The sequence below is a fragment of the Nannobrachium achirus genome, assembly GCF_963921795.1.
Source record: "Nannobrachium achirus genome assembly, chromosome: 15".
NCBI lineage: Eukaryota > Metazoa > Chordata > Actinopteri > Myctophiformes > Myctophidae > Nannobrachium > Nannobrachium achirus.
In genome coordinates this window covers 41,623,917-41,650,969 of record NC_137822.1, presented here as the reverse complement: position 1 = coordinate 41,650,969, position 27,053 = coordinate 41,623,917, and the positions used below count along the sequence as shown (strand labels likewise).

The 27,053-nt window shown below is 43.8% G+C and overlaps 1 protein-coding gene across 2 annotated transcripts; it reads left to right on the top strand.

Annotated features, from left to right (window-relative positions):
• Positions 1–202: 202 nt before the first annotated feature.
• brap (BRCA1 associated protein) lies at positions 203–24,367 on the top strand. 2 transcript variants are annotated; one of them, XM_080743228.1, is made up of 14 exons: positions 203–357; positions 1,717–1,821; positions 3,492–3,653; positions 4,523–4,751; positions 6,509–6,698; positions 9,194–9,307; positions 13,394–13,542; positions 14,567–14,642; positions 15,203–15,341; positions 17,792–17,901; positions 19,539–19,628; positions 21,428–21,531; positions 22,180–22,319; positions 24,078–24,367. In XM_080743228.1, the coding sequence occupies exons 2-14, from the start codon at positions 1,743–1,745 to the stop codon at positions 24,302–24,304; spliced, it is 1,809 nt and encodes a 602-aa protein (XP_080599354.1). In that variant the 5' UTR covers positions 203–357; positions 1,717–1,742; the 3' UTR covers positions 24,305–24,367. The 2 variants fall into 2 exon arrangements, with proteins under 2 accessions (XP_080599354.1, XP_080599353.1); XM_080743227.1 differs by having other exon boundaries at positions 4,520–4,751.
• Positions 24,368–27,053: the final 2,686 nt, after the last annotated feature.

The following is a 27,053-nucleotide window of genomic DNA, read 5'->3' as shown; positions in this document are numbered from 1 at the left end:
TCCTCAGTACCCGTGGGAAGCCTGGGTTCCTATTACGAACCAACCAGTGTGATCCGGTCTAGAGCCCGCCTACTGTATCCGGTCATTTACACGCGCACATACATTGAAGAACCGTTTCCGTATCCGGTACAGACCCAGACCGGATCAAGCACCTTGTGAACATGATCCCCCCAGTCTAAAACAGAACGCAGAGGAAGAAGAGACGTTGCTATGATGTAATGAGTCTAATAATTATCATTTATAGGCTATTTATATATGATGACAAAACATCTCAATTAAACCTATCGTCAGAGCGACAGCCGTGCCGTTACTGTAGTTAACCTCCACCCAGGGAAGACTGTACACATTTTAAAACAGGTAAACTTCTATTCTATCATGTGGAAGCTAGCCCGTTAGCCTACACTAGACTACAATACATGTTTTCAACCCTTTCCATACCACGGTCTATTATTTCGGTGTTTTGAGCCACGGACCACCATTTGATGACATCTATCCTCTCAGACCCAAAACTTTGAATATTTTTGTTATCGTTGGATATGATTTAAGTCCACAATTCCATGCTGTATTGATGTTAGTACCATAGGAGAGATGAGATGACAGCCTGACCAAAATAACAATTCTTCTACATTCTGTAATCGTGTAGACTTCTTCTAAATGTAGCAATGCAGATGTTAAACAACAATTTGTTCATGAAACCAAATGAGCCCGTCACATGTTACTCTCTCAAAGTCGTCAAGAGTTAAAGATCTACAGTATAAGGGTCCACTTGGTTACCAACTCGCCATCATTTGGCTGGGGACCACCTGGAACCCCCCCAAGGACCACTGGTGGTCCCTATACCTCTGCATGGTCCCGCTATGGACCAGACCAGAGCTAGGTGGTCGAACCACTGGCTTAGACTGCACACCACCGGCTCTGCACCCTGATAAGAGGTGTAGCTTCTTGATTAGCATGTCTGCTGACTGTTATGTCATCTGTTGTTGTTTTGTTGCCCTTATTGTCCTACTTCAGTTCTCAAAGATATAGACAGGATATTACTCTTTGGAATGCCTCAGATGAAAACAATCTCTATCTCTTGCTTGTCTTTAAAGCAAGCTACAAAAGAAATGCTCATATTGTAAAAGCAATAGATACATTGATTGATTGATTGATTGATTTAATACTTTATTAGCAGTTCACATACAGTACATGGGAAAAGCACAAGACAGTACAGTTCAGATGCAAGGTCTATTAAAGAATAGGATTTAAACCCAAGAAAGCACAATGGCTTGTAATGTTTACATTGGGGTTTTGTACTCAATTCATACAGACATTACATCACATGACACAAATATACACAGTCTTTTAAGAAAGTGTGTGTGTGTGTGTGTGTGTGTGTGTGTGTGTGTGTGTGTGTGTGTGTGTGTGTGTGTGTGTGTGTGTGTGTGTGTGTGTGTGTGCTAGAGAATGTAGAAGATTTGTTATTTTGATCAACATTTGCCTGTCATCTCTCCTATGGTTGGTGGTACAACATCAATACAGCATAGAATTGTGGACAAAATCTTTATCCAACGATAACAGAATATTCTAAGTGTTGGGTCTGAGATGCTATTATCTCATCAAATGGTGGTCCGTGGCTCAAATGTCGATTTAAATAATGGAATGGACCTTGATGTGAAAACATTTTGAAACCCACTGTGTGATTAATAAATATAAAATGTAAAACTTGTGGTTTAGGAAGTGTGTGATCTCCCGGGGGACACATGAGCGTGTCGCTGGTGGTGATCCGCCTGGAACTAGCCGAGCAGTCTCCTTCTCCCCAGGGCTTCCTGTATTCTGCAGGTGAGTTTCACAACATAATCACTGTCCAGCTGTTTGGTGGTGGTGATGATGATGATGCTGGGTACAGGGGTTATGCTGGGTACAGGGGTTATGCTGGGTACAGGGGTTTTCAAAGTGGGTGACGGGGCACCCTGGGGTGCCGTGACAGCAGTCTACGGGTGCCGCGAGATCATTTGATAATATTTGGAATTTATTTGGACACAAAATACACTAAAATTATTTAGCATAATTTTAAACTTGAAGTACAAAGTTATTTTCAGTCAGTTCTAACCAAAATGGCTATTATCTCAACGTTTTCCTCGCAACATAATCACTAAAATATCGTCACTGTCAGGCAGAAACCTCCTATCTTATTCTCCAAGTTTCAAATGTGTACGTCTTTTGGTAAAGCAAAGCCCCGCTTCATCATAGATAGATAGATAGATAGATACCTTTATTATCCCAAGGGGGAAATTCAGTTGTCCAGTAGTAGCACAGCAGTATACAGTTATTTACAAAGTTACAGAGACGTAAGAAAAGATAGATAAGAGGGAAAAAAACAAAACAAAGACAAGAGCAGTACAGAACCAATAAAGAGAAGGTGCATCAATAGAGGGGGCGAATAGAATCATACAAGGCCGTCGCACAAAACTAGTGAAAACAGCCGATCTACAAGCACACAACGCACGTTGTGTGCTTGTAGATCTGCTGTTTTCACTAGTTTAGCACATTTTATAGATAGATGATGAATACAAAACTAACGGTTTTGGACATACAAGGTTTCCACCCAACAACGACGATATGCAATAAATATAAGGTGCTGGGAGTGAAAATTATAATGTAGGGGTGCCAACGGATTAAAAAAATATTCATGTAGTGCCCTGAGACAAAAACGTTTGGAAACCCCTGGATCACCATCCATGGACATAGAGAGGTCGACGCCTCCTCTGGCTCTGGGACGTTTGATAAAAAGAAGATAGGCAATTTTTTACGGGTGCGTCACAGAAAAGGATGTTCGGTAAAAGAATCAGAGGCAGAACTCCAGAATTAAATGTAAACTAAACGCTTAACAGACAACTCTCATGAACGCAGTCAAAAACTGCATGCCTCTGCCACTGGCAACACCTGAGGCCGATCAGAGACCCTGTTAAATAGGCTTCCTGGGCAATTAGAGCGTGACCAACTGACCATGCCCTTCACTTCAGGGACATCATCACAATAAGCAACGTGGCTCAAATGGCTCTTACAGGCATAGTATGTCAACTTTGCCCTTTGTTTACATAACACAAATCCCTTTTTTTACCATGGTTTCCCTCTATATCATCAGTTATCAGCCCCTGCAGTAGTGTGGTGGTGTTTATCTGCAGAAGCAGGTTTGTTCCACTTGGAAGTCATTATTGGAAAAACAACAATCAGAAAACAAAACGTATTGTGTAATTTATGTGTGACAATGCGAGTGTGTGTACTAGCAGAAGAGAAGAGAGGGAACTGGAAATGGAACAGTTGTGATCAACCTAGGGTTTCTTTGTTTTACAGTATGTCCTGTGTGTGCGTTGCGCGCGCACACGTGCATGTGTGTGCGTGGTGTGGGAGCTCATAGAAAGTGCTGTTTTGTGTGATTACCTGCTGCGGTGGAAGTAACGTCTGAAGCTCATAGAAGGTGCTGTTTTGTGTGCTCCCCTGCTGTGCAGTGGAAGGCATGTCTGAAGAGGAGATGCAGGAGAAGGCTCTGGGCCTGGCCCAGCTGTCCCTGGCAGGGAAGACGGAGCTGGAACGTGCCTCGGTGCTACACCAGCACATCGGCAGCAGGGCCATGGGGGACATGGTCATTGAGACCTTCCAGCCCGGGACAGGTAAGGTGGTGTGTGCGGGGTTTCCCCAACGGGTCTGAGGCCCTAAGCTAGAAGCAGGGTTCCCACGGTCATGAATTCCTGGAAATATTTTGAAATTTGAAAAAAAAAAAAAAAAAAAAATAATAATAATCCAGTACTGTAAAAGTTTTGGAATTGATCAAGGATCCTGGAAAGTCCTGAAAAAAATAGCTATGCATTGTCTTTGGTTATTGATTTTGTTAATACCTCTGAAATGACAAATTAAACATTGGACAAATTGTCAAATATTAGAGGCAGAAATTGTGAAAATAGACGATCTACATGCTCACAACGCATGTAGATCTGCTATTTTCACAATAGAACCGTGTTATACAAAATTCCTCAACTCTTAGTGCTTGTCAGGGTGCCGGGTTCCCAGTTAAAATTTGATTATTTTGGGGGTCACGGCCTGAAAAGGCATACGCTACCTGTCTTTGGGCCTTGCGCATAGGAGTAAGTGACTCGTTATTGAGCTGAATTATTGTTATATAGTCCTGGAAATTGGGTTAAATATTCTGGAAAGGTTTTGGAAATTAATTGGTAAAAATGTGTGGGAACCCTGTAGAAGCAGAATAGATATTCAAGACTAAAATTTTAGAGTGAATATTTTTTAACACAAATATTTGCTTCTGGGGGTCCCTGGAACAACATGTTTTGAGATGGGGGGTCCACAGTCAAATACATATAATTCAAGGGGGTCCTTGACATGAAAAGGTTGAGCACCATTGATATAGAAACATAAGTTTTTCAGAAAACCTTTATAGAACCGATATAGAAGAAGAAGAAGATATAGAAGGACATTTACAGATATTTTTCAGGTCTATTTTAGCCTCTGTTGTTCTTCACAGGAGGGGTTGAGGAGGACCCGCTGGGCACTAAGACCAGTGAGGCTGAGCAGTCTCAGCCGGCCGAGGGGGACGGTAAGGAGGACCGCGAGGACACGGACGCGGCCAACAGCAGCACAGAGAGCAGCGCGGCGCCGGACTCGCCGTCCAAGCAGCTGCCAGACCAGATCTCCTTCTTCAGCGGAAACCCCTCCGTGGAGATAGTGCACGGCATCATGCACCTCTACAAGACCAAGTGAGTCAACCTATTTAGACCTATGATTATGGAATGCTTTAACCAGTGAAAAATAGCAGATATACAAGCTCGCAGCGCGGCAACGAGTGCCGCGCTGCGAGCTTGTAGATCTGCTATTTTTGAAAAAGTCGTGAAAATGTGTGCAAATCTTTGAATATATGTATTTTCAAAGCGAACGTTTGTAACTCAAATTTTGCTTCTGGGTGGTCCCTGGAACTAGATATTTTGAAATGGGGGTCCGTGGCCAAATAAATATCATTTTGGGGGTCCTTCAAAATGAAAAAGTTTGAGAACCACTGACATAGTAGTCTCTCAAGAACAGACTAACTGAGCTCCAGTTAAGTGAAAAGGACCTTTTCTTTGACGATGGCTGGCCAGATTGCTGATATAGAAACATAGGTTTTTTCAAAAAATCTTAGAAGGGTTCAAAAGACACTTATAGAATCAGGTCAAAATTCTAATTTTCACGATTTTTCAAAAATAGCAGATCTACAAGCTCGCAGCACGGCACTCGGTGCCGCGCTGTGAGCTTGTATATCTGCTATTTTTTTATATTTTAAATATAAAATATTGCGTCATAATGTGTTCAGGCCTAAATGGGTTAAGCATTTGATTGATTGATTGACATATTAGCATTATGAAAACATTCAATAGTCAAAAGGATGAACACAAGAATGCTTGCAAGGTTATTTCCTTTGTGTTCTTTTCAAAGATGGTTCAATACACAACAGTAATATATAAATAAAAGTAATATATCTAGATGATATTACAAAAGTAGGGCAATGTTATGAAAATGTCCTGTTTTCATTCAGCCATTTTTTGTGCATAGATTTAAAATTGTCCTTTGAGACTATGGATTTAAGACGTTTACAGTAGGAGTATAAGAACGTACTCTTGCCCTTACAGGTGTTGAATGTGTATTGGTACAAAGTCTTAGTCTGTAGAGCTACATCTGGTGATAAACCGATAGGTGTCTCTGATATTCACAAAATACTTGACTAGATCCTTGGGTACCTCACTGTTACACATTTTCGTGTGACTCGAAGCCACTTTAGGCTAAGGAAATGGGTTGGGAGAGGATGGCTTTACAAGCACATGGATTAAAGATCCCAGTCGTGAGTTGCACACAACCTAGTAATTTGGATTCCATAGAAGCCAGGATGCAAGCAGCTCTTTATAGCTGCTGGGAAAACAAGTGATTTTTGTCCTGCAACGCAAACTGTTACACTAGTCTGGTGTGTTATTAATGAATTGATCTGGTTCGTAAAATGACGTCTCTCACGTTGTGGTTCCAGTAAAATGACGTCTCTCACGTTGTGGTTCCAGTAAAATGACGTCTCTCACGTTGTGGTTCCAGTAAAATGACGTCTCTCACGTTGTGGTTCCAGTAAAATGACGTCTCTCACGTTGTGGTTCCAGTAAAATGACCTCCCTCACGTTGTGGTTCCAGTAAAATGACGTCTCTCACGTTGTGGTTCCAGTAAAATGACGTCTCTCACGTTGTGGTTCCAGTAAAATGACCTCCCTCACGTTGTGGTTCCAGTAAAATGACGTCTCTCACGTTGTGGTTCCAGTAAAATGACGTCTCTCACGTTGTGGTTCCAGTAAAATGACGTCTCTCACGTTGTGGTTCCAGTAAAATGACGTCTCTCACGTTGTGGTTCCAGTAAAATGACGTCTCTCACGTGGTTCCAGTAAAATGACGTCTCTCACGTTGTGGTTCCAGTAAAATGACGTCTCTCACGTTGTGGTTCCAGTAAAATGACGTCTCTCACGGAGGACGTGCGGCGGAGCGCCATGCTGTGCATCCTGACCGTGCCCGCCACCATGACCTCCCATGACCTCATGAAGCTGGTGGCGCCCTTTAATGATGTCATGGAGCACATGAAGATCATCCGGGACTCCACGCCCAACCAGTACATGGTGCTGATCAAGTTCAGTACCCAGGTAAACTGTTCAATTTATATATACTAGAAGCTGGGCCGCCCTTCGGGCGGCCCAGCGTCTAGTCGGCGACCTGGCCAACTCGGAACAATGTAAATAGGGAATGAATGCCCCGCCCTTTAATGCAAACCCCATTATACCTGTTTTCATAGGACCCGTTTTGACCATTTGTCTGCCTGTGTCCATTTATGCCCATATATGGAGATATCTGTATCTGTCTGTCTGTCGGTGTCCATTTTATGTCCATATATGGAGATCACTGCAGTTATAGTTCTGGGTCCATTTTATGCCCATATATGCCCATATATGGAGATATCTGTCTATCTGCGTCCATTTTATGCCCATATATGGAGATCTCTGTATCTGTCTGTCTGTGTCCCTTTTATGCCCGTATATGGAGATCTTTGTGATTCTGCATCCATTGTATGCCCATATATGCCATATATGGAGATATCTGTTTATCTGCGTCCATTTTATGCCCATATATGAGATTTCTGTCGCTTTTTCAAACAGATGGTCAAAACGGGTCCTATGACAACAGGTATAATGGGGTTTGCATTAAAGGGGGAACCGGCAATGTGTCTGCAACACAGTCGGAGGCACAGACAGATACAGAGATCTCCATAATGGGAATAAAGGGACACAGACAAACAGATGGAGGAGGAGACAAACTTAATGCAAACCCCATTATACCTGTTGTCATAGGACCCGTTTTGACCATCTGTTTGCCTGTGTCCATTTATGCCCATATATGGAGATATCTGTATCTGTCTGTCTGCGTCCACTTTATGCCCATATATGGAGATCTTTGACCATCTGTTTGCCTGTGTCCATTTATGCCCATATATGGAGATATCTGTATTTGTCTGTCTGCATCCATTTTATGCCCATATATGGAGATCTATGCAGACACAGTGCCAGTTCCGGAAAATCCTGATGTCAGACATCAGAATCCGAACCTTTCGTGCTGGTTCCAGAAAATCGTGTATCGGGTCGGGTCGGGTCGAGGCCGAGCACTGCACTACCTGCTGCGGTGGGGAACGCACGTGCCGAATTTGAAATAGGGAATGAATGCCCCACCCTTTAATGCAAACCCCATGAATGCCCCACCCTTTAATGCAAACCCCAATATACCTGCCGAATTTGAAATAGGGAATGAATGCCCCACCCTTTAATGCAAACCCCATGAATGCCCCACCCTTTAATGCAAACCCCAATATACCTGTTGTCATAGGACACGTTTTGACCATCTGTTTGTCTTTGTCCACTTATGCCCATATATGAAGATCTCTGCACACACAGTACCGGTTGCAGAAAACTCTGATGTCAGACTTTATGCCCATATCTGGAGAACGCGCGTGCCGGTGGGAAGAAGGGTTCTCGAGATACGCGGATTACATACATACATACACATTCACAGAGATTTTGTGTTGACTCATGTGGCGTACGTGATGTCAGAGCCTTTTATGAAGTGATGTCACAATGAGTCAGCGATTGTGCCGATTTCCTCAGGAACAGCCTGATGTTAACAATCAGCTCCGCGTAAGGAGATTCCGAACGTTTCGCGGCGCTTCGGGAAAACCGCATGCCGGGTCGGGCCGAGGCCCGGCACTGCACTCCGCGCCGCGGCGGGGAACGCGCGTGCCGAATCTGAAGCCGGTGGGACGAACGGTTCTCGAGATACGCGGATTACAAACAAACAAACAAACAGACAGAGATTTGTCGCATTTATAGATAGATATAACGAAAAAACATTGCATGTATGCACCTGGGACATATCCTCAGTGATGTAGCCCAAGCTCATTTGGGTCTCGCAACATCATACCCCTCACTCCGGTGACCCAGCCGGGGTTGATCAAGTCCTGACTTATGTCCCAGTAGCTGCCCACGCTCAGTCCCATTAGGGAAAGACGGGACCATTCACTCCACTGCTCCGGAACTACTCTGCCGAGACTGGGAGAGGAAATCTGGTGCTTGGAAGGACTAGGCTCTGTGGGTTGACTCCTGTCCGGGCCCCTCCTACGTCTCACCAGTCCACTCCTGCTCTCACCAGGGCCAGGACCTGTGCGCCAAACATTTCACTCAGGAGTGGTGGATTCTTGAGCCGCAGTGGTACTGCAGGCTCCTATATAGTATTCAAAGATTTGCCAAAAGAAAATGATTTTTCAAAAAATAGCAAATCTACAAGTTTGTAATGAGCAGATATACAAGCAGATATACAAGCTCATAGCGTGTTACTTGGTGCCGTGCTACAATCTTGTAGATCTGGTTAAATTATTATCTTTCAATCCGGGAAAGTGTCTTTTTAGATACAGTTTGCTGTCGGACAGAAGCCTTTTATCTCCATATTCTAACTTTGTGTTTGTTACTTTTTCTTCCCTAAATCAACGCCCTGCTTGATCATACTACAGTGTCGCGCAAAGAAAAATCCACTTTTTTACAACAATATACCGGTAGTTAATGTTTTGCTCTCTCACTTGCGTCTCTGTGTCGACCAGGCGGACGCAGACAGCTTCTACACGGCGTGTAACGGCCACCAGTTCAACTCCATAGAGGAAGCCGTGTGCCAAGTGGTCTATGTGGAGAGGGCTGAGGTCATCAAGTCTGAACAGGTAGGCCCCGCCTGTGTAGAGCATAGACTGTAGAAAAATATGGACGGCGCGACACCATTGCTTTCTATGCAGCGAAAATGAGGTTTTCTTGTCCCTTGTATGGGTGACGCCATCATTGCTTGAAAGGTACCCCAGGAATCATAAGGAATGCTATTGGCTGCCAACGGTCACGTGGAATCGCAGGGATACATGGGAGAATGTGGTCGGAGCCTCCCGAAATACAGCACACGAAGAATAACACAGCCGGCTGGTATCAGCTCCTCCCCCCCTCCCCCCCGCAAATCTATCATCAAGTTTAACATAAATTGGACCATATTTTGCTCAAAACGCATATCATGGTGATTGAAAGGGAGTTTTTCACTAGCGACAGGAACCATAAAGTATTTATGACAACGTTTATTAAGGTTAGAAAATCAAAGGGGAAGACGAATAGGGTCCAATGTAGGCCTGGGGCGGTATCGACATTTTGTTACCGCGGTTACCGTCTTCCCATTTACCGCCGGTATTGCGGTAATTACCGCACCCCCGTATCTATTAATTAAGGTTCGGCGATAAGCCAAAATATTGCAATCGTCTTCCCAAAAGTCGCCTCTCCACAGCCTGATCGACTGCCCGAGTTATACTTCCCCGTACAGCACAGCAGGTTTGGCTTTGAAAGGAGCAGATCTACAAGCTCACAACACGTCGCATCCGCGACGCGTTCTACTACGGGTTACCATAGTAACGGTAGCTACTTGGGCTTTTAAGACACAGACTGCTGTGTGTGAACAAACCAGAAGAGAGACGGAGACGGGTAATCAGATCGTGTACAGTGATTAACTCACGTCTGAAATCGCAGCGATTGAGTGCTGATATATACAGGTTTTAGTGACAAGACTTGACAGAAAAGGTTATAAAATCGGCGACGGGGCACAACGGGCGAGTCGGCGGCTCGGCGCGACGCGGTGGGAAAAGTAAAAGATAGTTTCATTTTCGCTTTTAGTCCACGCGGTCCGCGCTCCGCCTGTAATCCGTATGAATAAAAAACAAAATGCCACAAGGTACTACTGCCACAACACAAGGTATGTATTAACATACTTGTGTTGTGTGGATTACAGTCAGAGAAAGTTTACGCTTCTCCGTGCTCCCTACTACGAGGCTGCTGCTGTGTCTGTGTGTAGACTCACTAGACTGTCTCCGAGTCGAGTGACGTATGTGGCTTCCAAACCATAGACGTTCCAAACCTGTGGTACGCGGCCCAGAGCAGAGCGGCATGGAGCGCATGCAGTCCTCGCCTCTCCCCCGTTTTAAAACTCGCTTGTTTTCAATAAAAAATAGACTATTTTGACCGCGGTAAGGACCCTGACACCGCGGTAGGCCGCGGTATACCGCGATACGGCGGTACGGCGGTTACCGAACCCAGCCCTAGTCCAATGTAGACAAATTCTTTTTGGTACCTCGCGGGGGGAAAACAGCGCAACTATCGGCCAATCATAGGAACTTTGACTTCCGTGTTTGCTTCAGATAAAATCCTGGCAACGACACGCCTGGTGTAGAGTGAAGTATGCCCACTTGATATTCATCAACTTCAAAAAATAAATTATCTCCAGAGAATATTGCATTTATATGAATACTGTTGTCTCCGCCATATGTTTGCAATGTTTTTGTCCAAACATCAAGCAAAACGGTCCACAATATCTCTGTGAATATTTCTCGTCATAGTTTTTACCCGTATCGGTCTCTGTAGGCCTGTCACAATTATTACATAATCAATTATTTGACATAATCATAACTACTTTGTCATTATCGTTTCCATGTGGAAAAGATTTTATATATTTTCAAACATTTTAAAAAAATAGTGTAAATAAGCAGATCTACAAGCTACAAACATCGGCTATCAATATTATTTTTCAAGTATAAAGTATAAATATGTCAGTAATTATTTTTGTATATTTAGGTTATGTGTCATATCTGCCATGTGCAACTTCAAATCTACACGCCAAACAGAAAAGTAATTTTCAACGACAAAAACACAATTAAATTGTTAATCGCAATTATTTGAGTGGCAATTAATCGTCATGTACAATCTCATAATTGTGACAGCCCTAGTTCTCTGTTCACCTCCACTCCCTCCTTGGTGTCACCAGTCTGCCGGTCGAAGTGTTAAGCAAGGTTTTAACCGCACCGATTCGGCCACGAATCGGCGGCGGAAAGCGTCTGCCGCCGACCGGGAGCCATCGGCAACTTGTCGGCAAGAGGCGCTTGCCGTCGATAGGGCTGTCGGAACCCGTCGATCGAAAACCGAACCTGCTCAGTCTTTTGCAGTCGGTCGGTAGGATTTAGGCGACTTGATACTCCTGTATAGTGGACATTAGTTTGCTGCAGCTGCAGAAACAAAGCCTAAATAAGCCAGAGACATTTTCCCGTCGCACATTTTAACTAAATACCAGATTCTCAATCTCAACTCTCAATTCCTATTCCAATCTGATCCAAAGCAAAGCTAGTAGTAGGCTAGTAATAATGCTGCAGCTGCCCGTGTTGTTGTTTTTTTCCTCTGCATGGAGAACACAGAGTGCCTCTGGTTGCCAGATTCTGTGAGTGAAATAAGCGACCAGGTCTATGAAAATAAGCCCAAAAGCAGCGACCAGTTTCACCTATTGAGCTCTATTACATTAGTTATTCTCTAAAATAATGTTGAAAGCAAGGCCAAATAAGCAACTACACTTCAGAAACAAGCCCAAACAAAAGCAACTCACAACTAGCAACATTACAGGAAAACAGGATCAACGTTGCTTATAACGAGCAGACCTGGCACCACTGCCATACAGTAACTACAGTCGGTGTCGGCTGAAAAGAATAAATAAGTGCTTAGTTTTTGCAGTTCTTTGCAGTCTGTGTACAGTCAGAAGGAGTCTGCTGTAGGCTGTTTGGTGTGGAGACACCTTTCTTTCTTTTCAAATCTTTTTATTATATTTTCACATAGAATAGCCCAGAGGCAGGTAGACAATCTCAATAAAAAACATCATCAAATGTAGATATCTGAGTACATCATTATGAGAGAGACCAAAACCCGACCCCTATCCCCCCTCCCCCCACCCTCAATCCCCAGGACGGTTGCCCACCAGATTCAATAAAACAAGAAATAAGATAAAAATTAGTACAGAGAAAAGAGAGAAAGTCAGAAGAAAGCGGAATAGATATTCAGAACTTGCTACGTGTTGGGTTGGTCAGAGCAGGTAAGCGCCACACTACGCCATTTGGGTATTACGGTAGAACATCATAAAAGGGCTCCAAGTCTTATAGAATTTCTTTTCAGAGCCAGCAATTGAGAACCTCAGCATCTCCAGCTCCAGACAGGACATCACAGTGCAAAGCCACTGATTAAGCCCAGGCGGGACAGCATCTTTCCATTTAAGCAGAATGGCACGTCTAGCAATCAATAACGTGAAGTCAACCATACGACTCTCTGTCCGTGTTAGGGGAAGACCCTCAGTTCCGACTGTACCGAACAGAGCCAATAGGGGGTCCGGGTCTAGATCACGGTCTAAAATGTTGGACAGTGTATCGAATACGCCACTCCAGAACAACTGTAGCCGTGGGCACGACCAATATTGGTGTATAAGCGTGGCTTCACCGTTACATTTGTCACATCTAGAGCTCACGTCAGGGTATATGCTTGCAAGTTTGGCTTTAGAGATGTGGGCCCTATGAACTATTTTGAACTGTATTAGACAGTGGCGGGCACAGAGGGAGGATTTATGTATAGAGGAAAAAATTGAATCCCACTTTTCTTCCGATAAAGCGAGCCCAAGATCCCGTTCCCAGTCAGCTCTTATCTTGTCCAATGGCGCGGATTTCAGATTGGAGATGGTGTCATATAGGATTGATATAGCGCCCCTATGGTTCTCTGTTCACTGTGTCCCCTCAGGGAGCCAGTCTGCTGGTCCATGTTTAACCCTATGGTTCTCTGTTCACTGTGTCCCCTCAGTGTCACCAGTCTGCTGGTCGATGTGTTAACCCTATGGTTCTCTGTCTGTCCCCTCAGGGAGCCAGTCTGCTGGTCCATGTGTTAACCCTATGGTTCTCTGTTCACTCTGTCCCCCTCAGGGAGCCAGTCTGCCGGTCATGCAGCTGACAGAGCTTCCCAAGTGCACGGTGTGTCTGGAGAGGATGGATGAGTCTGTGAACGGAGTGCTGACCACCCTGTGCAACCACAGCTTCCACAGCCAGTGTCTGCAGCGCTGGGAGGACGCCTCGTCAGTACTACACTCACATAACACGCACAAACATACACATAACAGCGTCATCAGCGCCCACACCCTAGGTGGGGTTGGCGATAGGGCCTTTCTGTGTGGAGTTTGCATGTTCTCCCCGTGTCTCCTGGGGTCGATACCCTCACAAAAACATGCACGTAATGCTGGTCTCAATAATGCCTCCCCCCCCTGGTCAGCCGGGGCGCCTGATGGAGGGGAAAGGAACTGGTTGGAATAACGTGTTCCTTCCACGCGCTACGTCCAAACCAGGGAAATCTCCACTGTCAGGTGAAAAGAAGCAACTTGGACTCCTCATGCTTAGAAGGAAGCATGAGGTCAGTCCGTTGTCTCCCCAGGCGTGGCAGAGGGAGAGCAGAGCCCAGGATTACATAGGCAATTGGCACTGGGTGAAAAAATGGGTTACAAAATTGAGGGATAAAAAAAAAAAAAAAAAAAAAATACACATAAGTTAACACACACCCATACACATCACACACATCACCCATACACAACACATACACCCATACACATACATCAGTGGTTTTCAAAACTATTCATTATCATTGTGTCAAAAAAAGAAAAATAACACCTGTGTGAAGTGAGCGGTGCATAGGGATAGGTATTTATTGTTATAGTTAATATAGGGTAACAAGTCTGTTCGCCCGCTCGGCCGTTCGCCAATTATTATTTGCTGTCCGTTCGCCTGGAGTTTTCGCCAATAACTGACATTTATGTGCTCACATTGTTGTCAGCAATTATTCGATGTGTAAGATTTCTGTGAACAGACTTGTATTCAGTTCTAGTGCTCAGTGTGAATGGCCCTGTAGGTGGCACAACAGCACCACTTGTAGGTAGGTCACCCATGCAGCATTGCAACTGTTGCTACTGCGGCTGCCCACATAGGGACGTAGGGACAGACCTACACACTCTGTCAAACGTGGCAGCGGTTTGCGCCGCTCAAAAAGGCTGAAATAACATTGTATTCAGTGGTGTGGTGTTGATGACCTTGCTGTGCTGTGTCCTCCAGGTGTCCTGTGTGCAGGTACTGTCAGACACCAGAACCTGTGGAGGAGAACAAGTGCTTTGAGTGTGGAGTGCAGGAGGTGAGGCTGAACCCTAACCTCCTCAGAAAAAGGATGCTGGTAGTATCCTGGCCTGAAAATGTATTTTTCTGTTTACTAAAGAGCTTTACTAAAGGGACAGGGAAGACCCCCTGTTACTGAACAAACACTATGATTTTTCTCAGAATATACTTTTGCAAGTCTTTGAATATATCTTTCTAAAAGTGAACATTTGTAACTCAAACATTTGCTTCTGGGTGGTCCCCTGGAACAACATATTTTGAGATGGTGGTCCGCGGCCAAATACACGTAATTTTGGGGGTCCTAGACGTGAAAATGTTTGAGAACCACTGATTTTAGAAGAAGGATTTACAGAAGACATTTATAGAATCGGGTGAAAAATATTCAAAGACTTGCACAAAATGTTCACGATTTGTCAAAAATAGCAGATCTACAAGCTCGCAGCGCGGCACTCGGTGCCGCGCTGTGAGCTTGTATATCTGCTATTTTTCAATAGTTAAAGCATAAAATAATTCTAGGCCTACATGACTTTAACACCAGCTGTCGTGAACGTCACCCCTGACCTCTCTTTCTGCCGGTAGAACCTGTGGATCTGTTTGATCTGCGGTCACATCGGCTGCGGCCGCTACGTCAGCCGCCACGCCTACAAGCACTTTGAGGAGACGCAGCACACGTACGCCATGCAGCTCACCAACCACCGCGTCTGGGACTACGCAGGAGGTTCGTACACACCAGCGCATGTTCTGGGGACCCCCAGATGACTAACTTGATGTGAAACATTCTTTTCTCACAAAACAGTAAACAAACCAACATAAAGTTTAAGTGTAATAGAGCGTATAATTATGCACACTTCTAAAGTGACAATCTAAGGACTTTTTGATACTTGACAAATGAAACATGGGCCAAATTGTCAAATATTAGAGGCAGAAATTGTGAAAATAGCCGATCTTCATGCTCACAACGCCTCGTGTTGTGAGCATGAAGATCTGCTATTTTCACAATAGAGCCATGTTATACAAAATGTAATGAACTTAGTGCTCGTCAGGGTGGGGGGTCCCCGGTTCAAAATAAATATGATTATTTTGTGGGTCGCGGCCTGAAAAGGTTGAGAACCACTGGTATACACCAGCGGGCTTTCAAACTATGGGTCGCTACCCAAAGTGGGGTCTCTGGAAGGTTCTGTCAGGGTCGCGCTTTCCTAAAAAATATGTTGAAGAAACGGTAAAACAAAAGCACGTTGTCACGACCAACGTGAAGAGGACGGCTACTTGACTCCTCAGTCCTCTCCTCATACACACACAAGTTCTTCCTCCAACACCGACAGAGAACAAGCAGCAATACTACAATGTAGAAGTAAATTGTACTTGAGTAAAAGTTAAAGGTACCAAAAGTAAGTACTCATTTTGGATAAGTACTCGCGTTATGCAGAATGTCCTAAATTGACATGCGTTCTGCAAAGATATTTTGAAAATAATAGAGTGTAAGTATAAATATTGACAAATGGACATAATGTACTTAATATTTTATTATAAGAAATGTAAAAGCAGCAGACAAACAAACACTTGGTCTAAAAGGACAGAATGGAGATATATGCACGTTTGTCATGTTCGCACCGCTCACTTTGCACCGATGCGAACTTTTTTTCCTTTTCGGCACAGAGACTGTTCTTTTAGAGTTTAGACATCATAGACTCTCTCCTGGAACCCCATATATGGAGATAACTGATAAACAGCCAAGCCTGACATCATACATAGACCCTGTCTTTGGGCATGACGGACATCGGGGCTCCACTTATGGATATATGACCCCACATCACCGTAACGACACCTGCAACACCGCAGCTAAACATATAAAAGGTTAACGCTGTACCCTGAGAATCAAATAGCGTCATAAGACACAAAGCATCGATGCGAATTCCACCGAGCCCTAGCAGACACCAGACACTCAATAGACTTCATACTAGACTGATCTAGACAAGAGGAAGAGAATCGTCAGGAAAGGATTTTGTATTGAATATTTTAATATTAGACAAATAAATGGACCAGCCTTGGGTAGCGTCCATTATTGTTGGCGCTAACACAGGGGGTGACCTTGCACAACTGATTGTGGGGCCCGGGCCGAGGCCTCTACTTGGTTTAGCAGCAGGGGCTGTGGTCACGAGAGGAGCTTTGGCATACGTCTACCGTCGCCACGAGGAAGAGGATTATCAACAAGCGTTAAAAGTGCCAATCGTTCTACAGTGCAGCGTCTTATTTGGAGCTGCCCTCGGAGAGCTGACCGGAGGTCCACCCGGCGGTTTAGCCGGCGCAGCGGTAGCGGTCGCAGCTACCGGAGGAGGACTGACGTACCTCTTCTACCGTCGCCGCGAGGAACGATGGCTCCTCGACACGACGCACAGGCTAGCTCTCGGTGTTACGTTTGGCACTCTGCTTGGAAGAATGATTGGAGGAGGTCCACGCGGCGCCGTAGTTGGCGAGGCAGTAGGGTTTGGGGCTGTGGGTGCCCTAGACGCGTTGGCATACTGCCTGGACAAGAAGAAGTTCAACACTCTATCCAGACTCGCCAAAAGAATGCAGCGGCTGCTGCAAGGAGCTCCTTAATTAATGGCCGAGTGAGAACTCTGGTGCCTCCGGTCATTCCATTGATAGAGGAGGATACCTTTAGCGGTACAATCAATACAATATCAATACAATACAGTGCCCAAACAAAAGTGTCCATAACAGTCAATGCTATTCAGTGTTACAAGTATCTCACTACCATGTCAAACTTAAGCAAAATACTCAAAACTACTAACATGCATGTTCTCCCTGTGTCTCCTTGTCACACAAAAACATGCAGTAGTCCTGGTTTCTATACTACCTCCCCCTAGCCAGCTGGGTGCTCCCCAATGTCCCCTGGCGCGGCAGGGGGAGAGCGGAAACCAGGACTACAGGTTTGGTAGTCACCGGGTGAGAAAAATGGGTTGCAAAAATCGTGGGATAAAAAACATTAAAAAAAAAAAAATACTAACACAACCTAATAGTGCAGAGCCAGACAAAAAAAGTGTCTAATGTTCAGTGCAAAGAAAAACAAGAAAGGGCGACGCAGCAACATGAGCACCCTCCCTGGTAAGGTCAATTGACATTGTATCGCCTCAACGATATTTATCACCATATCGCCCACCCCTACAGACAACTACGTCCATCGGCTGGTGGCCAGTAAGACGGATGGGAAGATGGTGCAGTATGAGTGTGAAGGAGACACCTGCCACGACGAGAAGATAGACGCTCTGCAGCTCGAGGTGAGCTGTCCTTCTTGTCCTCCCCTAACCAACCACTTGTGTCACTTTAGATTTGAACCACTTTAACCATTATCTCAAAATATGTTGTTCCAGGGACCACCCAGAAGCAAATATTTGAGTTATAAATGTTTGCTTTTAAAAAGATAAAAAAATAAATGAAAAAATAGCAGATCTACAAGCTTGCAGCGTGGCACTCGGTGCTGCGCTGTGAGCTTGTATATCTGCTATTTTTCAATAGCTAACATAATTTCAGGCCTACCACGTGTGCTTTAAATGCTGTGGTTCCTAAACCAAGGTGAAAATAGCCAATCTAGGAGCTCACAACACTTTGCATTTGTGGCATTGTGTGGCGTTGTGAGCTTGTAGATCGGCTGTTTTCACAATATGTATTTATCTCTGTAACCGAGGTCAAACTAAATGTAATCAATTCCAAGTGCTCTGACATCACGGTCTGGCTTCACTGTGATGGCACACTAACAGAATCCCTTTTATGCCCATATGTGGAGTTCCCTGATGTCATCAATATTAAGCCCAAGTCTAACAGGACATCATATGGGAATGCCCATACTGAATGAGGCCACATCAGCCACATACCACACTAACAGAATCCATATATGGCCAAGACAGATGGCCAAGACAGCCTGTATCTGTGTGACTGGTTCTACAGACAGGGATCTCCATGTATGGGCATAAAAGGGTATGATGTCATATGTCATACTAGACATCATTGGACTTTTACATAACGAATAACTGAGTAAGCATGTTTGGGCTCTCACAGCAGATCTCCATATACAGTACATGGATCTCCATATATGGGTACCAGGGGTCTCCATATATGGGTACCAGGTCCGATATACTGTACATCACTGGACAGATGGCAAAGAATTGGCGTCGCCCAGAGGCGTCTTACTAGTTATTATTATATAAGTAGTAGTAGTATCAATTCAGCTCTTCTAGCGCCACCATCGGGCTGATTTTTGGAAAACACTCCTCCTACAGATTTTGGCCTAAAATCACACCAAGTAATGCGTCACAGTATCTCTACAGTCATGTCATCAACATGGATCTGTCCCATTTCCCATATTCCCTCCTGATTGGCTACGATTGCCTTCTAAAGTTTGTTTATGCGACCTGACGGTCACTTATCTCCCACTCTAACCTAACGCAGACCAGTTTGTGTAGGCAGATGGGCGGGCGCGGCAAATCTCTCCGCGAGTCTCTGGCCAATAGCATGTGTTCTCCTCCCCCCACCCCCCTCTGCTCCTCTGCTCAGCGCAGAGAACGCTGCTGCGTCATGACGTCAACACATTCGGTGCGACGATCTCTGCACTCTGATTGGTTAGGGAAATTCTACACTTCCTCCAACAGTGATCATAACGCGATCGCCCAGGCTTCATTTTCTTCCTATCGCCAAAAGAAGCCTGGGTTTCCGAGGCTACTTATCTCCTGATTAGGGAGTCTTACTGGTAGTATCAATTCAGCTTCGCTTGGACAATCAAAGGAGGTGATGCCAAAAAACTAAAACAAAAAAAACAACTACTACTACCGTGTACTTTTTGCCTAATAGACAACAAAGAGAGCGGAGTGTGAGAGCTGAGGCGGCTCCATGGAGAGTTAAATGTTCTCTTTGTGTGCAGTACTCCTACCTGCTGACCAGTCAACTAGATTCCCAGCGGATCTACTGGGAGAACAAGATCCTTCATCTGGAGAAGGACACTGCAGAGGAGGTATGAGACATGATGGCATGAAGCCCTTTCACTATGAAAACTACGCACAAAAAGTTAGGAAACTCAACTTCGGTCCATTATATCTCCCCTTTAACAATACTGTGTTTTATATATTTTTTATCATTGATTCGCCACCTTTACAATGAGGTGCAGCTTGTATGCATCAGGCATTTGTGGAATGAGCAACACAGCCAAACGTATGGGTAGCACCCCCCTCAAATAAACTGTCAAAATGGCCTGCATTACTGTTCTGTTGGCATTATTTATCGTCTACTCAGGCCTTTGTGAGCACCCCAGACAGTTTTTAAGTTGCTCGAATTGTATTACAGTATTTAGATATTCACATCAAATATCTCACATATTTCTCACACACACACACACACACACACACACACACACACACACACACACACACACACACACACACGTAGGGATAGGACAATATGAACATTTCATATCACGATTATTGTGACCAAAGAAATTGTGATTTACGATATCGCGATAATCAAAATATCCCCAACATCCATTATCTTGGGGCAGCACATTTGCCAAAAAATATAAGATCTACAAGCTTGTGTTGTGAGATCGGCTATTTTTTGGCAAAGAGATTTAACTGAAAAAAGACTATACGTTATTTCCAGGTCCGTTTCACCAATTATAGAGGGTTTCAAATACATGGTACTGGATATGCAGCTCTGCAAATAAATGGTGAATTGATCCCATGAGGATAATTCCACGATAAATGTAAATCCCCACGACACGATTATTGTGAGTGTTATTTATCACGATAATAACGATAATCGTCCGATCCCTACACACATGTTCAAACACAGAGGAAACCATGCGAGGCACCAACCTGCTCCTTGGTTCAGCGTCTTGCTCAAGGACACTTGGACAGTAACTTTATCCTCCTGAGACACTGCCCCATCTGAGATGAACACCTCATGGAACCACAGGAACTCGTAACCCATACAGATCCATCTAAAAAAAGAAAAAGGAATATTGTGTGAAAAAGCATTGCAGATGCCAGCATAGCACACCAAATCATAACTGACAGAGGAAACTTCCCACTGGACTTCAAGCTACTTTGACTACAGAAATTTCTTATAAATCCTTGTTTTTCTCGTGTAATATTGTAATCATCATCACCATCATCAACTTTTATTGACAGACACAAGGTCCAATAAGAAGATATACAACACAACATTTAAAAACATCACACCAATAAAATAAAAAATAAAAGATAAAGCAATCAGAACATATTACTGAAATCGGGTTTCGTCAGCAGCATGATAATCAAATTATTAGACACATTCAGACAACAAATAAACGTAAACGTCAGTCCTACTCCTACTTAACAATTGACTGGCACCTCGACCATCTAGGTTTTCTGAGTAGAATCCTCATACAGTTGTTGTAGCTTTTGGATGCTTGACTGCTTATATTTTACCCACAAGGGGGCAGTATACAGAGGAGTGCAATAGGCTCTGACAGCTGTAATATTTTGGAAATTTGGACTTTTGATATTCATGAGCTGTGTGCCATAAAAATTCAAAATCTTAACAAAAAAGTATGAAACTTTAGAGAATAACACTATTCAAACATTTTTTTTAAGGATCTGTAAACTGTAGTCTGCTACATAAAAGCTGTCCCTAAATGACAAGACTTATCCATCAGGTCCTTTGTACTGGAATTAAAATAATACAGTAACTCGTCCCATATACTCTGAAGTAATGATAGTTTTGACATTTCTGTTAATGTTGTGTTCATCTCTGTTTCATTCGTGTATTTGTTTTCAGATCACTAACATGAAGGCTAAGTTTAAGGAGACGCTGGAGCGCTGCGATAACCTGGAGAGACGGCTGGGAGAGCTGAGCAAAGACAAACAGGGCATGGACAAGAAGTAAGTTCTGCTCTCACACAAAGACAAACAGGGCATGGACAAGAAGTAAGTTCTGATGCTACACAAAGACAAGCAGGGCATGGACAAGAAGTAAGTTCTGCTCTCACACAAAGACAAACAGGGCATGGACAAGAAGTAAGTTCTGATGCTACACAAACACAAACAGGGCATGGACAAGAAGTAAGTTCTGATGTCACACAAAGACAAACAGGGCATGGACAAGAAGTAAGTTCTGATGCTACACAAAGACAAGCAAGGCATGGACAAGAAGTAAGTTCTGATGCTACACAAACACAAACAGGGCATGGACAAGAAGTAAGTTCTGCTGCTACACAAAGACAAGCAGGGTTGTCTCAACACAGAGACTACTCGTCATTTCTGCATTAACGGCTGCTAGGGAGGGACGAACAGTGCATCTATGAGTCATGTAAATGCACGATCCATTGAAGTTTGGAGCGACAGAAATAGCCGCATTAGCGAGTAGTCAAATACCCCCGTTTTAGCTGTGGAGGGGTGGGGAGAATGCAGAACAGGGGCATGTATATATAAAAAACAACTGCAGCTTGTACAGTATGAATGGATCTGATAAAAGGCAGATGTAACCCTGTGTGTGTTTTGGTCTTGCTCTCTCCTTTAATGTGCTTCCAGGTACAGTCATCTGAGCAGTCGTATGACCAAGCTGAGCGTGGAGCTGAAGGAGGAGCAGGAGATGAACCGCTGCCTCCGGGCCAACCAGGTGGAGCTGCAAGCCCAGCTGGCCGAGGAGGAGCGCAAGGCCAGGGAGAGTGGTGAGTAGGGATGGGTATCGTTCACCTTTGAATCGATACGATACCTTTTTCGATACCTGGAAATCGATACTATACCCTTTTCGATACCATTTTCGATACTTTTTATTTAAATTTAGGTGATGATGATGATCACACTGTGTGGCGGAGAAGAAAGTATAGACGTTGGATAATCATCATAATAATAAACATTATAGGCTATTGTCGGCTATTTTCCACAGTAACGAGTGTAGCCTACTAAAGCAGTCTTTAAACTCTCAGCAGCCCAACTGTTACAGATGCGACCGGCCAGGGGTGCGTTCCAGAGTATGGAAACGAGGTATCGTTCGTTTTTACGTGAACCGATACCCGATAGTATCGATGTCATCAATCGATACCATTAAAAGTATCGCAGACGATACCCATCCCTAGTGGTTAACTTTGGAGCATGACCCAGGGGCTGAGTCTCAGGCAATTCTTTTCCTCGGGTCAAGTCTCTTGTGCCTGCTCGAAGGACATAGGAAATAGGATCAGGAGTCATCAAAGAGGTAGTCTCGTGTGGCCAAGACGGTTGATGGGTATGTGATAAAGCGGATTTGATGCACCCTCTCCCTTGGTGCAGTAGCGATAACAAGTCCTACTGGAAGTGTTACTGTATGTCTTCTTTTATGTTTTTGGGGGCGTTATTTCGTCTTTCTCTGGTGTTACTTCCATGTTGTTTTCAAATGTTTTCTTAAACTATACACGCATAACAAGAATATGCCGCTCGAATGACTGTCTGTGCTAGTGTGCTTCTGTTATGTTTCCAATGGGACTACAGTTCATTATAATGACTGTCTGTGCTAGTGTGCTTCTGTTATGTTTCCAATGGGACTACAGTTCATTATAATGACTGTCTGTGCTAGTGTGCTACTGTTATGTTTCCAATGGGACTATTAGTTCTGTGCAGCAGTGACTACTTCCCTTACTCTGCTTTCGGGAGGTGTAGTTCCAGACTCTATGCGTATAGCATTCAGAGGTTGTGGAATAGTTGTCTGGCTACGTGAGACTATCAATGAGGAGGTAGTACATAGGAAACCTTGATGCTTCCTACCGGGAAGTGTTTGCAAGCTGAGCAAGCATTACTCCGCCCCTCCAGCTGACAATAGAACACCCCTACAAGGGAGGGGGCCAACACCTGTGATGTTGTCAACAGAAATGGATGTCGCACAACATGCCACTTCAGAGGAATTGACGTCCCACTTCTCTAAACAAATGTTCATCCTTTCCTCTCTTTCTATGTGTCCTCAGTGGGAGGGATTAATATACAAGGATGCAAGTGCAGGAATTAGGATTTAATTTAAGGACCTGACCTGAGACGCAGCCAGTGTGCAGACACCTTTCTTTGAGCCCTAGTCTTATTCATAGAAAGGTAGAAGCATCCTTCGGCTCTGGGGCATATGCATCGCGGGACTCACAAAAAGGACAGTTGGTAGGCCAATCAGAGGCAGGTCTTTACATGCGCAGCCTCTAAGAACAGCTGAGCCGCGCAACATCAGAACTGGATGGAAACAAGCTCTGTTGAAATGAATTGATAAGTCCCGGAAAACACGCGTTGTGATTGGCCACTGGCCCAGAAGTCACTTTGACTGGCAGCATGGTCACCGCCTACCGACACTCCCGGACGTGCGGCCCCCAGTTGTTGCACGTCGCTCCAATGAACTGCAGCGGCGGATGAGGCATGATCTAGCTTTTTATATCTGTGGTCTTATTGTCCTGTTCTTTTTCCCTCCCGCCCTCCAGGAGAGCACAAGGACGGGACGATAGCGGAGCTGCAGGAGCAGCTGCGGGACGTGATGTTCTACCTGGAGACGCAGCAGCAGATGGAGGGCCTCTCCCCGGAGGCCCGCAGCGAGATCCAGGAGGGACACATCAACATCCCCCCCGCCAGCCCCCCGTCCTCAGAGGCCTTGGGGGAGGGGCCCTCGTCCATGCGGGGCAGGAGGGCCCGCGCCAAGAGGAGGAAATAATGTTTAATAAAACCCGTTTAGGGCCTGGAACGCATTGACCCATTTAGGCCTAGAATTATTGAATGCTTTAACCATTGAAAAATAGCAGATATACAAGCTCACAGCGCGGCACCGAGTGCCGCGCTGTGAGCTTGTAGATCTGCTATTTTTGAAAAAGTCGTGAAAATGTGTGCAAATCTTTGAATGCATGTATTTTCAAAGCGAACGTTTGTAACTCAAATTTTGCTTCTGGGGGGTCCCTGGAACTAAATATTTTGAGATGGGGGTCCGTGGCCAAATAAATATAATTTTGGGGGTCCTTCACATGAAAAGGTTTGAGAACCACTGACATAGTAGTCTCTCAAGAACAGACTGATCTCCAGTTAAGTGAAAAGGACCTTTTCTTGGTGCTCAAATCTTAGAAGGATTCAAAAGACACCTATAGAATCGGGTCAAAATTCTAATTTTCAGGATTTTTCAAAGTGCCGCGCTGCGAGTTTGTATATCTGCTATTTTTCAATAGTTAAAGCATAAAATAATGATACACAATAATGTGTACCCGTTCTAAATGGGTTAATATTATTATTATTACGCATTACTTTAACCCGTTATTTAATGCTTTAGCTATTGAAAAATAGCAGATATACAAGCTCACGGCACCGAGTGCCGCGCTGCGAGCTTGTAGATCTACTATTTTTTGGAAAAGTCGTGGGAACTTGTGCAAGTCTTTGAATACCTTTGTTACCCCGATTCTATAAATGTCTTCTAAATCCTTCTAAAGTTTTCATTCATTTTCACGTCAAGGACCCCTGGAATTATGTATATTTGGCCACCGACCCCCATCTCAAAATATTATGTATCAGTGACTCCCCAGAAGCAAATATTTTAGTTACAAATGTTGGCTTTAAAAATATATACAGTATATTCAAAGAAAATGAAGATTTTTCAAAAATAGTAGATCGAGTGCCGCGCTGCCAGCTTGTGTATCTGCTATTTTTCAATAGCTAAAGCATTAAATAATGGTTATTATAGTGGTTACAATCTACACTGACACACTTCCAGGTCTTAAAGGGTTAAAAAAAAGAAAAAAGACGTTGAAGGAAGGAGGCGTCGACACTCTCCTAAGCACGGACATGTATATTATTATGTATGAAGGGGGCCTGGTTTATACTATGTTCAATGTATATGATGTATGAAGGGGGCCTGGTTTATATACTATGTTCAATGCCGCTGGCACACGCGCCCCCAGAATGGAGCATCGCAGCGGAAGTGGTTTACTGGTGCCACTAAAAAATCTCCCATTCATTTTCCCCATAGACTTTCACAAACATATTTATGTTAAGCCTCGAACCAAGCCATCCAGGATTGCAGTGAATCATGACCATACAACCTTTGATCCTATGTGAAAAAAAAAACATTTTAATATTAAATTATTTGATATACTACATTTAATAACTACCCTCTGTTTAGCGATTTTCAAAATGTTCTTTTGATAGAAACAAAGGTTGTATGGTCATGATTCACTGCCATCTCGGATGGCTTGGTTCGAGGCTTAACATAATTGTTATACATATTTTCGTGAAAGTCTACGAGGAAAATGAACGGGATATTTTTTAGTGGGACCAGTAAACCACGCCCACTGCGATGCTCTATAGCCGATGTACAAGGTTTCACGACACAGGAACGATAAGGTTTTTTTTTATATATATAATTTGTTTTAATTATATATATTTTTGCCAATATACGGCAAGTATATGCTGGATATATACTGCATTCTATGCCATATTCAGGTTCATATGCATGTGGATATATAGCTGTATGTCCACATAGCCTAGATATTGATATATGTATGTACATAATGTAGTGCAGTGGTGCGTTTTCAACCAGTGGTCCGGGGATTCCGGGTGGTCCCCAGCTAAACGATGCGAGAGTCGGTAATCAAATGGACCCTTATAGATCTTTATAATAAGGGATCCCATAATGTAAACTGAGCCCAAATGGACCTTTTACAGGTAACATTTGACACTCTCAAGAGTAAAAATGTTGTTAACATCTGCGTTACTCAAAGGATTACTTCACCACTTTTCAACCTATATCTTCATATAATAGGTCCTCACTAATGTTCATAATAAAATTGCAAAAAATAAATTCTACTCGGTCCAAGTCTCTTAGGAGAGCTGTGGGAAGTTCAGAAATCCATGGTCTTGTGACATCATCAATGGGGAATCCAAGCTAATAGAAAATGCAGGCTTTCTATTCCTGAAAAGTTGCAATGTTAAAGTGGAAGCTATTGTTCTCGCGATAATAAAAATCTTTTATTTTCTTTTTTTTTATATTGTTTAAAAAAAAACAATCTGTCAAACGATGATGTCACAAGACTATGGATTTCTTAACTTCCCACAGCTCTCCTAAGAGACTTGGACAGAGTAGAATCTTTTTTTTTTTTTTTTTTTTTTTTTGCAATTTTATTATGAACATTAGTGAGGACCTGTTATATGAATATAGATGAATATAGGTTGAAACGTGGCAAAGTCCTCCTTTAAATTACAAGACGTCTACACAATTTAGGAATATAGAGTTGTTAATTTGATCGTTGTGATGGGGTAAAAAGCAACCTACGAAGCTTGTAGATCGGCTGTTTTCGGCATTGTATACTTAAGTCTGACACCCGTGCCCGACTCATAAAAAAAAAGAAATAGCCTTATTGGTTGTTTTGCCCCACTTTGTTTTGGAAAGGTATTGTTTATAATATTTCAGGTCAGCTCAGATT